This window comes from Notamacropus eugenii, chromosome 5, assembly GCF_028372415.1.
Source record: "Notamacropus eugenii isolate mMacEug1 chromosome 5, mMacEug1.pri_v2, whole genome shotgun sequence".
Taxonomy (NCBI): Eukaryota; Metazoa; Chordata; class Mammalia; order Diprotodontia; family Macropodidae; genus Notamacropus; species Notamacropus eugenii.
The window spans coordinates 298,981,421-298,997,125 of NC_092876.1; the positions used below are offsets into that span (position 1 = coordinate 298,981,421).

General features: G+C 36.7%; 1 protein-coding gene across 2 annotated transcripts in view; it reads right to left on the reverse strand.

Annotated features, from left to right (window-relative positions):
- Positions 1-723: 723 nt before the first annotated feature.
- The window catches only part of ACMSD (aminocarboxymuconate semialdehyde decarboxylase), an 80,583-nt gene continuing 65,601 nt past the window's right edge, over positions 724-15,705 (reverse strand). Inside the window, exons 9-10 of one of the 2 annotated variants that reach the window (XM_072613257.1) lie at positions 6,268-6,366; positions 724-2,300 (exon numbers count right to left, since the gene is read on the reverse strand). In XM_072613257.1, the coding sequence (XP_072469358.1) occupies positions 2,238-2,300; positions 6,268-6,366 (162 nt within the window). In that variant the 3' untranslated portion in view covers positions 724-2,237. The remainder of the gene's footprint in view (positions 2,301-6,267; positions 6,367-15,705) is intronic. The other variant, XM_072613256.1, reaches the window with a different exon arrangement.

Genomic DNA, 15,705 nt, shown 5'->3' on the forward strand with positions numbered 1-15,705 from the left:
GTGCTTTACAGACTAACAACAACAAATACCTCATTTGAGTAAGGATTCCGTATTATAGCAGATGTTAGGCCTCAGGCATTTCAATACACAAAAATTATCTTAAAGAAACTGAGTTGACTTCTAAAGGAAGCATATTTTCCAATTATAACCTAAAACAAATGAAAGAAAAATTCAAATTTTTCTTAGATCTCTGCAAAACTAGGATACCCTAATATAAGAGTGCTGGATGGAGAGACTCTTCAATGGATCCATGAAAATACAAAGGGCTCCAAAATTATTTCAGAGACTTTACAGTGTAACATCCCTTTCGGGCCTACTTCCTTCAGCTCTTGCTTGCATGGATAAGCCAGGTTCCCAGACGGTAGATGATTGATTACTTATTGTCTTCCCATACATACAAGGTCCTGGGGACAGTAGGTTTAAATTTAGAGTGCAATGATAGTGAGGCATATAAATAAGATATACATCTACGAAAGGAGCAACTTACAGTTCCTGGAATTTTATGGCCTGGAAGTCCAGAACCAAGGCCACAGTGAAGTTGCGATGCAATATGGGCAAGCGCTGCCAGAAACACCTGGGATTCATTACCCCTTTGATTTTTAATTATTTTTTTGTCGTTGTGCATTCAGAAATCTGTTATTATTTGCCACATTTTTTTGTGACCCCATGTAGGGTTGAGTCCCACAGTTTAAGAAATACTGCAGTTTAGGCTGTAGCGAATAATAATGATAATAATGGCTAGCATTTATTCAGTTCTTTAAGGTTTGCAAAATACAAATAGTGTTTTATTGTCACAACAACCCCGAGAGATAGATGCCCTTATTATTTCCATTTTACAGATGAGGAAACAAACTGTCAGAGGTTAAAGGACTTATCCATAGTCATACAGCTAGTAAGTGTTTGATACTGGATTTGAACTTGGGTATTCCTCACTAGATGTTCAGCTCTCTATCCAGTATACTAGGAGCTGACATTCTCTGGTGCAGAGTCATGCTCCTTCCAGAGGTATCTGTCAGGGTATACACTCTGATATAGAGACAACTGTAAACAATCTTGTTACACATCATGTCCACTGATTCATCAGTTAGTTCTATAACTCAAACTGATAAAAGTATGAATGCAGTGCATTTTGTTAACTGAAATGTGTGTGTGTGTGTGTGTGTGTGTGTATGTGGTATGATAGAACTATTTCCCTTACAGCTTCATAAGTGCTACTTCTATTTCCTTGACTAGATTATAAGATTCTTGATGGCAAAGGTCTTAAAAAATGTCCCTAGTAATACTAAGCACTGTTCAATAAATATACACTAATTGGGGACAGAAAATTTGGGGCCTTTTTTACATTTTGTTCTTCAAAATAGAAACTAATCATAATCTTTTAAAACAAGAATATGTATATGGCATGTCCAAATATGGATTCCATGTTCTTTCTGGAAGGAGACCCCCAAGAATATATGTGAGGTCATAGTGTGAGGAACCTCTCAGAGTGGCGGGTTTTGAAAAACGTGTGGGCAAGTGTCACAAGGTTGGATGATGATGGAGGTTGACCAAAAGAGAGAAGAAGAAAACATCTATGTCCTGATATCTTTTCATCCTCTCTTCTACCTCACTGAATTCCCTTCATACTGTCTGTGAGTGATTGATGGGTTCTTCCTACTGCTATGTTGGGGAGATGAGTATTAAATTAGGAGCTGAGATGAGTGGGACACAGGGAAACAGCAGCTATTTGAGAATGGGTGCCAAGAACATTTTATCCCCACCTTGGTTCCGTTATTTTCTCATTATTCTGTTTTGTCAAATGACTTTGCTTTGCATTCAGTCATCCAGTTTGGTAAAACACATTGGTAGAAGCTTGTGATATCTTGGTCTGAATATATCAATACCTTAACAATATCATAGACATAGATGTAACTGAAAAGAAGGCCACCTGGCAGGCTACATATTGTTTTGTTTCTTTTTCCACACATTTAATTGTTCTGCCACATAGGTTTAAAATAGTTTGAGAACAAGTACATTGTTCTATTTTTCTCATATTTCATTTCTTGCATGAAAAGCTTCATAGAAAAATGAAGAAAGTGGTGAATAATTTTAGTTGTGAATAACTTGATGTTTTGGAATGTTCTATTTCTGAAAATATAGTCCGTGATAAAATTTATAGTAAGATAGATCTGACACATATAGAAGCAGAGAAAAATAGGATATATCCTCTTGAAGTTTTGCCTCAGTAGTAAATTCAATCATTCAAATTGTTTTTTCTCGAGACCTAAAAATGCCAAAGCGTTGCCAGCTTTGAGTTTATCCTGGAAAAGAAAAAGACATTTTTAAAGTGTTACTGGTGGTTGTTAAGTCAATCCATCAAGGACCTGTTTCTGCAAACTATCTATAATTTAGAGTTTTAGAAAGCTGCCTGAGTTTCAGGAGGCTTAGTTGATATAGTCACACAATTAATAGTTATCAGAGACTAAATTTGAACCCAGGCTTCCTGGCTTTAAGTACAACACTTTATCTACTATACTACACTTCCTTTTATTATTAATACTATTGATAATGATGATGGCAATGATGACCATGATAACTGGGTCTCCATCTCATTCAGGTTGGAAATGCAGCAAACACATGTAGTCCCAGTCCTACTGCTGATCTGCATTGAAGTTTTGATCTGATCCATTTCTGACCTGGGCCATTTTGACCTTTCTTGGGCCCCAGTTCTTTGGGGCTCACCATATTGATGAGGGGCTAAACTCACCAACTAAGCCTACAGCTCAGAGCTCCCAAGCTCAAGCAATCAACTAGCCTCGGCCTTCTTCAGGAGCAGGGATTATAGGTATGTACCACCATTCCTGGCTACATTGCCTACTTAAAATACAATCAACTCATTTGAAAAATGTATTAAATACCTCTGGTGTGTGGAACCTGTGCCACATATTCATAATTTTTTAAGAGCTTGCCTCAGTATAAGAGAAAACATTTTAGTGAATATCACACTAAAATCTTATTGGCTCACAATCAGAGAATCTGGAGATTAGAACTCTCATCCTAGGACAAAAAAAGATGGATTTGGAAGCTAAGATCCTTCTAAAATATCCATCCTTTCACTGTGGTGGAAGTGTCCAGAGCAGTGTTTATATGGATGAAAAATTATATTTTATGTAATAGCTCACACTCATTTACCCTGTTTATTTAACTTGTTTTTCCTGTTTATGGCTTCCTTGCAATATATTTGTTTGTTTGCTGTCTTCTCTGTTAGACTGTGAGCTACCTGAAGGTGATGACTGTCTTTTACCTCTTTTTATAACTCCAGTGCTTAGCATAATGTCTGGCACAGAGTAGGAATTTAATAAATTTTTCTTTTATCTAACTGACATTTAGTGCTTTAAAGTTTACGTAGCACTTTATACAACCTCCAGATAAAGAAAGTGAGGCATCAAACTCATTCAGTGTGGCACGGCTGATAAATGTCAGAACCAAGAACTCATGCCTTTATGACTTTAGTGTAGGATCTTTGGTGGTAAAAGCTTGGTAGATCAGCAAGTGGGTTTCATGGAGTGCTACTGTTTAGGGGACCTGCATTTGGGAAACCTTTCTGGGAAATTAGGGAATGATAAGATGTAAGAGCTGGAAGGGAATCTTAGAAATGATCCAGTCCAACTTTTTATTGACAAGTCTTGGATTGTAGGATTCTGGGATCGACAAATTCAAATAACGTTGTTTTATCTTATCCTTCTGCTTCTAAGCATATCAACTAGTAATATAAATTTTTGTTTGTTTGTTTGATCCTCTGATGACTAAATGAAGGTAAGGCGATTTGGCTCGTCATCGGAAGACATGAATGGAAATAGGTATCAATGGATATGTTAAAATTTCACCATAATTTTCACATAAGGTAGAAATGAGGACCAAAATCTTTCCTTAACCTTCCTTTTCCATCTGTGAAAGAGACTATATTAACCTCACCAAGAGAATCTCCCTGACACAAGGAGTTTAAGAACTTCTTGCAAGTTTGTACCTATACTTCCATAAAGCAGAGATTTTTAATCATTTTTATGTCATGGACTCCTTGGGCAGTCTGGTGAAGTCTGTGAATTCCTTCTCAAAATAAAGTTTTTAAATGCATGAAATAAAATACTTAGGATCATAAAGGAAACCAATTATATTGAAATGTAGCTATCCAAGTAAAAAAATTCATTAACTCTAAAAACCCCTGCCATATTGGGGATGAAGTAGGGGAGTTTGTGGAGGATTTTCATAATGTTTTAGATTTAGAGCTGGAAGAGACCTTAGATTCCATCTTGCTCAATCCCTTCATTTTACATATGAGGGAAATGAAGTCAATGGAAATTAAATGATTTGCACTAAGTATAGGGGGATTTGGACCCAGGTCTTCTGATTCCAGAGACAGTAGTCTGTGCTGCTTTGGATACAGCAATATATTATGATCACACATAATTTCCCTTAGCCTCAAATAGTTTCAACTCACTTGACCCATGCAGTTCTGAGGAACCACTTGCTTCACCTCATAAGAGGACTTTATACTTACCCTCCAGCAAAAATCCCTCTAGTACAATGTCCTCAGAAGGTTCTTTACTGTAAGGATTTTTATTTTCTGAAGAATGATTTTTTTTAAAGTATATTAAAATCTTAATTTACTAGAATGTTTGAGTAAAGAAATTAATTTTATTTTCTGATTAACTGAGTCTATGTGGAAAACTCTCTAAGTTGTAACTCTTGTGTCTGAAACACCTCCTACTTTCTTCTCCCCAACCCCACACATTTTAGAATGTTTTTCTGCTCTCAGTAAGTGCAGATTCCTGAATGTGATTCAAGATATTGCAGCCCTTTGTGATTTAATTTAAGTCACAGATTTAGAGCCATAAGAGACTTTAGAAGTTATCTTTTCCAGCCCCTTCATTCTACAATTGAGGAAGCTGAGACCTGGTGAGGTTATTTGCCACAGGTTACACAGCTAGTGAGTATCAAAACCAAATCATAGATCAATTTAGAGTTGGAAGGGATCTCAGAGGCCATCAGTTCAACACCCTCATTTATAGATGAGAAAACTGAGGCCCAGAGAAATTGTGACTTGTTCAAGATCACCTAGTAGTCAGCAAAGCCAGGCTTTCTCTGCAGTTACGCCCACTGATTTCAAATCCAAGTTGACTATACCGTCTTCAACACATTTATGATGTGGCATTGTGGATGTAAACTTTGCAGGACACTAGGTAATTCTATGCTAGGATATAACCCTTGGAAAAGGCTCATTAAACACATCCCTTATAGCTCCTTGTTTTTGTTGACATTTGCTTAAAAAAATGAAATCTTCAGCTGTTTGAGGGTTTTGATTGGCTGATTTCTGGGTAGTTAAGATTTAGAGACTGGAGTAAAAAAAAAAATAGGATCATGGCAGTAGGGCTTGTTTAGAAGTGTGGGAGCTTTGAAATAGAAGGGTGAAAGATAGTGGACAAATTTTCCCAGATTTATCTGACCTAGAAATATCAATTAGACATTAGGAGATGCTTCTGTGCAGTTGGTGGTTTATCCACGTTGGCTGTGATTGGTTGATTACTGCCTTTTTACCTTCCTTCAAACCATGTGAGATTAGCTATTGATAAGAATGATCATGAAAATCGTTAACATTTATATAGTGTTTTACGGTTCACAAATAGTATCTCATTTGTCTTTACAACAACCTGAAAGGTAGGCGCTGTTATCATCCCCATTTTACAAATAAGGAAACTGAGGCAGATAGAAGTTAAATGGGAGGGAAGGGAATAAGCATTTACATGGCACCTACTACGTGCCAGGTACTGTTCTTTTTACAAATATCTCATTTGAGCCTCACAACAAGCCTGCAAAGTGAGTAGATGCTAGGATTATCCCCATTTGGCGGATGAGGAAACTGAGACAAACAGAAGTTAAGTGACTTGCCCGTAGTAACACAGTTAAGAAGTGTGTGAAGCCAGATTTGAACTCAGTTCTATCTGACTCCAGGTACAATGCTCTATCCATTGGGCCATCCAACTCTGCCTGGAGACAGAATAACACCTTCTACTCCATGAGTGATCAAACATTTTGATCTGGTGACTAATCCTGTGCTGTTAATTATCAAACACCCTATGACCATTACATCTACACTTCTGTGACATTTTTAAAAGAGTCATAGCTATTGACCTCTTTTTTTATGTGAACTCAAGTCCAACATGAATTAGAAGTATACTCCAAATAAATAATAATGAAGTAAAAATCGAAACCAAAGCTCAAATAACATACCTTTGTTTCATCATCAAATTCCTCTATAGACTCTATCAGTTTTCCAGCTTCTAGATCGCCTAGGGGAAAGGGATAATCAGTCCCCAAAAGGACTTTATCCTGAAAACAGAAAAATGCGGTTTTAAAAAAATCTATAACTTCATTGGATACCAAAGTAGCGTAGTAAATGAACTTTTTGAAAAATACTTCTTTAAAATAAGAAACTATACCTGCATTTGATTTATCCTCTTTCAGGCCAATGGAAATATAAAATATAATGACCATGATATTTTGAGAGTGAAAAGAATTTTTTCTTGTTTTGAAGATTTTAAAAAATTCATCCTAACATCTTATCTCCAGCAGATGTCACCATGGTGTTACCTAAAGTTATAAAACTGAGTAGTTTAAGGGAATTGGAGGAAAATATAGAATGACAATCTAAAAATGAAGGCCTCTACCTGATACGAAAATATTGATGGCCTTGGGCTACATTAAAGCAACGTGATTCTATCTGATAATATAATTTATGAAAAAAATTATTGCACACAAAATATATAGGATTTTTAAAGCTTTAGGTTATATAGTCCAAACCCCTCATTTTACAGATGAACTGGAGCCGCAAGAAGTGGAGTGATTTATCCAAAGCCACGCAGGCAGTCCTAGAAGTGGCAGATGTAAAACTTGAATCCAAATCCCTGGACTCTAAATCTGGTTCTCTTTTACTCTGTTCTACATTTTTTTTTTAAACAACCAACCAACCCCAAACAAAACATTTACCAACTTGATCTTTATCTGATTTTTGAACGGTGTTGCTTCAATATTCATTTTGTGATGCTTTGTAAATAACTAAGATAGTATTAAAATTCATTACCTTCTTTGTTGAACAAATTACATTATCCTTAAGGTCACTTAACATATATTTCAAGGATGGATTTCCTAGGTAAATATAAGAATGATTCCTTCATTGATTACAGTTCTCTGTAGTGTGGTAAAGTATAACTTTTCTCTGTATCTGAAGGTGACACTACTGATATTCCGTCAGTGAAGCTATCATGTGGAGCTGTTTTTCCAATAGTGATGACAGGCTTAACTCAGTCCAACTGCATTCCTTCCAAGTGCTCATGATCAGGGCTTTTTTAAGACTACTGGATATGAACAAGTAAGAAGTACCATCTTTGGTTTTGGAGTAAAGTTGTAGCTTGTTAGGCAAAGTGATACAATAGAGGGAGCATTAGACTAGGTATTAGGAGATTTGGGTTCAAGCCTCTGTCCTGTTACAAACTAGCTTTGTGACTTTGGACAAATAGTTTATTTCTCTTGATTTTCTTTCCTGTAGGTATAAAATAAGACAGGGGGAAGAGAATACAAGTTGAGCTCTAAGGTGTAGGTTTTAGGATTCCAAGAGGCCTGGATAGCTTGAACTCCAGACCTTGGTCTCATTAACCACATGCGCTAAGTGTCTGAACTATGCAGCCATAGATAATGTGACATCAGAATGAAGAATATAGTTTTGGAGGAGTTAGATTTTAGCTAAAAATAATTATAGGCTTCTTTTTCTTTAAATGTGTCAACCACAGTGGATCCTATTTCCTTTTTAGGATAAGTCTGAGCTTCCGCTGCATTGGCATAACACTGTCATTTTTAATTAGAATTGTATTCCTGGTCTTAATACAATTGGATAATTTCATACAGTGAACATGTCTGTCACATAACTGTCACAAAACATAACTTGACAAAGAGAAAAAAAAGTAGGGCTGGATTCAAACTTAAACCATACCTTTAGCACTTTAATTTTGAGCTGCTAGAAGTCCAAATGATGGTTCATTTAATAAAACCCATAAAATCTATCAAGATTAAAAAAATGTTTCATTTGAAATAGTTTGAAAGAAAGTTGAAGGCAAGGCATGATGGATCAATAAATCTCTTCCTGATTTCTGTGCTCACTGCTATACCAAACCAAGCTGCTGATGGAAGTCCCCCCAAGACCAGAAGTTATGTCTCTGTACATCTGTGCAAACAGCTGATCCTTTCTTAAATTGCCTTCTTGGTGTTCACTGGAGATATAGTTGTTCTTATTTCCAAGCTCCCTTAAAAAAAAACAACAAAAAACCAAACCCAAACCTCCACAACCATTTGCAGTTCTAAAACCATTCTATTATGATTACACATTTTAACAATTTGAATGTTTATGTTACATTTGTCAGTTCCTTACATATGAAAATCAGGTTCAGAAATTAGTTTATCTTTCTAGTCACTACTGCTTGCATTCCCAGTGTTATGATAACCTACTTTGGTATTAGTAATTTGCAGGCAGATCTATTCTGCTTTAATACAGAGAACACATAACTCAAAAGCAGAAATAAAAATTATTTCTTCTGAAAAATTTTTAAAATTCTGTTCTTTTGTGGTAATTTCATAGAATTTTACACCAGTAACTACATTAGGGATCATCTGGTCCAACCCTCTCATTTTACAGATGAGAAAACAGGTCCAGAGAAGTTAAAATACTTGCCTGCATAGGTCGTTAATGGAAGAGCTGGTGCTGGAATCCAGTTCTACTCATTCCTAATAGGATTCTCTTTTTACTTACGATCTATGCTTTCCCTCCTCTGCCTCTGTTAAGATTTTTTTGGATCCATAACACAGGAAACTGAAGTTATATAATTATTTCTTCTAGGCATTTTTTTTGGAGCCCGCATTGTTCAGAATATGTAGGAGTTAACTATCTAGTCTCAGAATTAGTGAATAACCTTGTCAGAAACTAACTAGTCAAACTCATATGGGAAGAAGGACCCTGACCATGACATACCTCATAACTTATCATCTACCCTCCATTTGAAGACCTCTGATGGAAGGGAATTTCTCCCAATTTAGAAGCCCAGTTGAATTTAGGATAGTTTTAATTGTTAGAAAGATTCATCCCCACCCCTTTAAGTTGAGCTACAATCTGCTTCTCTGTATCTTTTGTATATCAGTTCTAGTTCTAACCTCTTGGGTCAAACAAAACAAATTGGATACTACTTCCACATGATATCTCTTCAAGTATTTAAATGAATGAACAATAAAAATAAGTATTTATTAAGCATTTCTTCTGTACAAAGTACTGTACTAAACTTTGGGGATCCATGCAGAAAAGCAAGATAGTCCCTGCTTTCAAGGAGCGCACATTCTAATAGGGGAGACACTGCATTCAATATAGAAGCAGTATGGGCAGCTAGATGGCACTGTGTATGTGTAGACCACAGGCTTGGAGTCAGGAGATCTGAGTTCAAACCCTGCCTCAGACACTAGCTGTGTGACCTTGGGCAAGTCACTTAACTCCTGTTTGTCTCAGTTTCAACTGTAAAATGGGATGATAATAGCATTTATCTCCCAAAATTATTGAGAAGATCAAATGAGCTATTATTAATATCTATGATGATGATGAGGCTTCAGCATCAAGTCTGAAAGAACCCACTTCAGTTTATCAGTGATCTTCCTCATAGATGACAATAAAAATTGAATACAAAACTCCAGTTGTGGTCTAGCTGTGATCTGGGACAGTAGGACAATCCCTTAGTTACATTTAGTTAATAGTTAACATTTATATAGCATTACTATGTATCGGGCTACACTAAATGCTTTTTGATTATTTCATTTGGCCATTATAACCCTTCAAGGTAGGTACTGTTATCTTTCCTGTGTATCTCAGGCATGATTTGAAGTCAGGTCTTCCTAATTATCTGGGCTCAAGAACATAGTTGAGGTGGTGCAGTGGATAGAGTGGTAGGCCAGCAGTCAGGAAGACTGAGTCCAATTCTGGCCTCAGACACATGGGCAAGTCACTTAATCCTATTTGCCTCAGTTTCTCCATCTGTAAAATGAGCTGGAGAAGGAAATGTTAAACCATTCCAGTATCTCTGCCGAAAAAACCTCAAATGGGGTGGCAAAGAATCAGACATGACTGAAACAACTGAATGACAACAACTTTCTAACTCAAGATCTGTGCTCTATCCACTGCACCACCTTATGCAGGGCACAATTTAAAGAGGAGAAAATGTGCACATAATTAAATATGGTAAGTAGAATGTAATAAGGGCAAATACGGAAGCTAAAATGTTCTGAGAAAATATGGGGATGTTTTCTGGGTACCTTATCACACTTGACTCAAATTAGTCCCTTAAAACACCAGATTTTTTTTCATATGAGTTGTTGTTTACTCACACCTTTTCTCCCCATCTATGCTTGTATAGTTGATTATTAAAACAATTATAGAACTTTACATTTATATATTTTTGTGTCATTTTATTAATTTTATCATTCTTCTCTGGTGAAAGCTTTTGGCTTTTTGAATGTCTTAATTCCATGTGTTAGCTATTCCTCTCAGCTGCATTTCAAATCTGATTTAATAAACATGCTGTCTACAGCTTCATTCAAGTCACTGATAAAAATGTTATGTCTCTGATGACCCTTAACAGTGGCTTTACTCTCTATTTACTTAAGATGACAAAAGGAGTTAGAGCCCTTTCCAAAAATAACATTCTAGGATTTGGAGGCCCGTAGCACCTTCGGATATGCCAACCATGAGTAAACCAGACAAGGTTATACACAGGACTTGGTGAAGTTCCTTTGGTACTCTGTGATTATCCTTATAAATTCATCAGTCACTTTAAATGCTTCTACTTTTATGTCTTCAGTATTTTTCTCTGTCTAGGAAAAGGGATCTGGTTCACCAGACAGTTTTATTTGGACAATGTTAACCACCCTTTCTATTTAAATACTTATCTCTTCCTTTGGTTTCAATTAAACAGTTCCTTTCTGCTACTCCTCTTTTCTTGTACAGCAGCTGCTTCTTTTCCCCCTTTCTTAAACATGATATTCTCCAAAACTTTGTCCTCAGCTCTGTTTCTTTATTTTCTATATTCTCTTCCTTGGTGATCTTATCTAATCCTTTTATTTCAAATATGACCTCTATGCAGATGACTCCAAATCTATGTATCTATCCCCATTTTCTCCCATGAACTAAATTACCAACTGCATCTGCTGGTCATTTTCACCTAGATGTCCTACGAGCACCTAAAATATATCATATCTGTAACTAAGCTTTTTTTTACTGACTTTTTAGCTTTCTCTCTGGATCTGTTAATCCTCACGAATTGTCTTTCTATTGATGGCACTTCCATCTTATTAGATGTTCTGCATCAAAACCTAAAGGTCATCTTTGACTATGCCCTTTCTCTCACTTCTACATCTAATTAGTTGCAAAAGCTTGTGGATTTTACTTACAAAAACACCCCTGACATCTATCCTCTCTTTTCAGTAATATAGCTACCACCCTAGTTCAGGTCCCCATTACTTTTCACCCAAATTATAATACAGCTAACATTTATATATCACTTTAAGGTTTGCAAAGTCTTTTACAACAAGCCTATAAGGTAGGTGCTATTATGATCCCTATTTTACAGGTGAGGAAATGAGGCAGAGGGAAGTGAAATGACTTGCCCAGGGCCATATTGCTAGTAAGTGTCTGAAGCAAGATTCAAACTCAGGTGTTCTTAACCTTGGGTCCAGTGCCCTATCCATTATACCATTTAGTTACTTTCTAATTGGTCTTCCTGTATTCCAGCATTTTCTTTCTTCAACTCATCCTTCACAGAGTTGCCAAAATAATCTGTTTTATTCACATTTGGCTATCATTCTACTGATCAAAAACCTCCAACGACTTTCCTTTGCCTTGAAGATATAAAACAGCATTTAAAGACCTCCACAATCTGGTTATAACCTACACAGGCTACAAATGACACTAGTTTCATTTATGTATTGTACGGTTCCGCAGAAGTGGACTATTAGTTGTTCCCTGATTTCATCCTGCTGACTTCTCACTCTCAGAATGTCCCCTCTGCTAGGGACATACTAAAAATCACAGGATTTATTTCAGAGTTCGGACTCATAGGGTCACTTGTTCCAAACTTTACCTGAACAGGGATCCCCTTGACATTATCTCTGGAAAGTGGCCATCTGGTTTTGCTTGGTGACATCCTGTGATGGGAGGTCTGGAGATTTGAAACTTTATACTTCAGGCTTATCTGCATCTGTTGAAACCTTTCTCTTCTTTCAACGTCCGGGTTAGGTGCCCACCTCTTTCATAATGTCATCCATGATCCTTTCCCCCTTCTCCCTCAGCTAAAAGTGATTTCTTCCTCCCCCAATTTTCTCAGAACATTTTGGCTTCCATATTTGCCCTTATCACATTCTACTTACCATATTTAATTGTGTGTACATTTATTCTCTTTAAATTGTGCTTTGCATAAGTTTTGATCTTTTTGTCCTTAGTGTCTAACAGAGGTTTGCAGTCAATCAGGCAATAAACGTTTATTAGATACCTACCTTATTCCAGGCATTTTGCTAAGTGCTAGGGATGCAAAGAAAGGGAAAAGACACTACCTTCTCTCAAGGAACTCACAGTCTAATGGGGGAGACAATGTGCAAACAATCATATACAAAATATAGAATAAATTGGAGATAATCAATAGAAAGAAGATATTAAAATCAAGGAAGAATTGAAAAGGCTTTCTGTAGAAGGTGGGATTTAAAGTTAGGATTTGAAGGAAGCCAGGGAAACCAAGAAGTGGAAATGGAGAGGGAGAGAATTCCAAGCGGGGGGAGAGCCAGTGACAATTCCTCAAGTTGAGAGATGGAGCTATTTGAGTGAAGAATAGGAAGGAGGCCGGTTTTCCTGGATCACAGAGCATAGCATGGCAAATCAAAATATTAGTTTAATTGAATAGAACTGGATCTTAAACTATGATTTCCCACAGTACTAGTTGGGAGTAGGTATTGAATAAACGCTTAATAAGATTTTTAAAAATGAACTTTGTTTCTCAGTGCTAATCTTGACTCTTAATACTATAAATAACAAAGGTGATTATATTTTAAATTCATCTTGATGAAGGAAATTTGGAAGAGAGTAGTTAAATACTAATGTCAATGGCGCATATCTCCTTTTGAGTTCAAGTACTTACTAAGTTCTCAGTAATATAATTAACAGTCTTGTTGAAGGTTCATTAGCTTGCTACCTCATTACATTTTTAGCTTTCTCAGGTTGTATTTCAAATGTTCCAGGAGGTAACTTAATAAATGAAAATACTACTGGCCTGGAAAAGTTAATGCATCTCTGTTATGTGAACAGTTGAATCCCTTATCATCATCAGATTTCATTTGCAGTACAAACAGCAAACTCAATAGAGCTATAATAGAATGCATTCTGTTATTATATAGATTTAGGGATGGCTGCCATCTTCCCATTGTCTTTGGCATCTGCAGCTTGATGAGTAGCTTGTGATTACTATTGAATGATGTATGTAATCCTTTCTTTGGTTCTTAAGCAGCAGTGGCTCTCCTGAAAGTTTTCCTGCGGCTTGAGTCTCAGATATCTGGGATGTGAACTAATCTATTCTTTCTTTTTTCTGTTAAAAATAACTTTTTTTCAGTTTTCAACAATCACTTCCATAAATTTTAAATTTTTGTCCCTCTCCCTCCTTTCCCACAATGGCATATCTTATAGGGGTTCTATACATATTCTTATTAAACACATTTTCACATTAGTCATTTTGCATAGAAGAATTAAAATGAATGGGAGAATTCATAAACTAAAACATAATACAAAAGAAAATGATTTGCTACATTCTGCGATCGAATTCCATAGTTCTTTCTCTGGATGTGGAAGGCATTTTGCCTTAAGAGACCACTGGAAATTTTTTAAGTCCTTGCATTGCAATGATCTAAGTCTACCAGAAAAAATCCTTGCACACTGTGGTTGTTGCTGTGTATAAAGTTCTCCCCATTCTGCTCCTTTTGCTCAGCATCAGTTCATAGAAGTCTTTCCAGGTCTCTCTGAAGTCTTCCTGTTCATCATTTCTTACAGTATAATAGTACTCCATTACATTCATATACCACAATTTATTCAGCCATTCCCCAGTTGATGGGCATCCCCTTGATTTCCAGTTCTTGGCCACCAAAAAGACAGCTGCTATAAATATTTTTGTACATGTAGGACCTTCTCCCATTTTTGTGATCTCTTGGGGGTACAAGATGAGGGGTACCTAGAAGCAGTATTGCTGGGTCAAAGGGTATGTACATTTTTGTAGCCCTTTGGGCATGGTTCCAAATTGCTCTCCAGAATGGTTGGATCAGCTCATAGCTCCACCAACAATGAATTAGTGTTCCAATCCTCCCATATCTTCTCCAGCATTTATCATTTTCCTGTTTTGTCATGTTAGTCAATCTGATAGGAACCTCAGAGTTGTTTTGATTTGTATCTCTCTAAACAATAGTGATTTAGAGCATTTTTCCATACAACTATATGTAGAACTAATTTATTCTTGAAAAGGCTAGTCACTCCTTGTTTCAGAGAAGTCTAGAAGAAACTGGTAGTTCCCAAAATGAGGCTACTTATTCAGAAAAGTTTAATAATATGTCTATATTCATGCAATTGGTAAATGTGGAAAACAAATTTGGAAGCTGGATCTTTGAACTCCAAGTCTAGTGCTATTTCTTCCATTGTTTCAAAGTTAAAACAACAAGGAAAAAAGAATTGGAAAAAGCAGAGGGCATTTTCTGTTTGTGTCTGGGGGTTTGAAGAAGATGACACTGGGAAGGAAGGGAAGACAGATCACTTAATCTTTGGACTGTGGAATAGGTTTGAGGTTCTTTTTGTAAAGGAGAGGTAGCAACTTCTTTTGTTCCATGGAAGTATGATGGGATTCATAGCTGTTTCAAGTTATGTTCATTATTGAGTATAGAGAAAACATTCAGTATTGTTATTAGGAAGATGAGAAAAGTTATGGTGGTTGATAACTTCCTGATGAAGGATACAGAGGTGGCGAGGTGATGACTTAACATGAATAATTAGGATGTATGTTATATACCCTGGTTATATTTCCAGAATTTAATAGAGAGGCTTGTCTGCCTGTGTTCATCCTTCATTTTTGAAGAACACCATGACATCAGAGAAATGATGACATGACTTGCACTGGACTTTGTTTTGAGTGAGGGAGGGCTATGTAGGTCACCAGCCTCACTTCCCCTCCTGGGTCATCTGGATCCAGTGATCAGATATTCATCAGGATGACTGGAGAAGGCCCAAGATACACTGAGAGACCTTGGCCTATTCAGGTGCTCACTTAGAGTGACAGCTGTAGGTGAAAGGCTCTTCCAGTGTTTACCTTCCACCTTCTCCACTCAGCGGGGGAGAGGGGCCCTAGGGTTATGGGTTACTGAGTAAGCGTGAGTTTCAGAGTTGATGTGATCTTGCAGGAAGATGAGTTTCTGGGGAAAAGAATTATAACAAACAAAATAGCAGCCACAGGTGGAAAATGATCTGCCCTGGGCCCACATCTTAAATGGAGATACTGAAAGGATTTGGGATTGAATGATTAGACCCAAAGATTATATACTAGTAAGATAATGTCAATTTAGAGG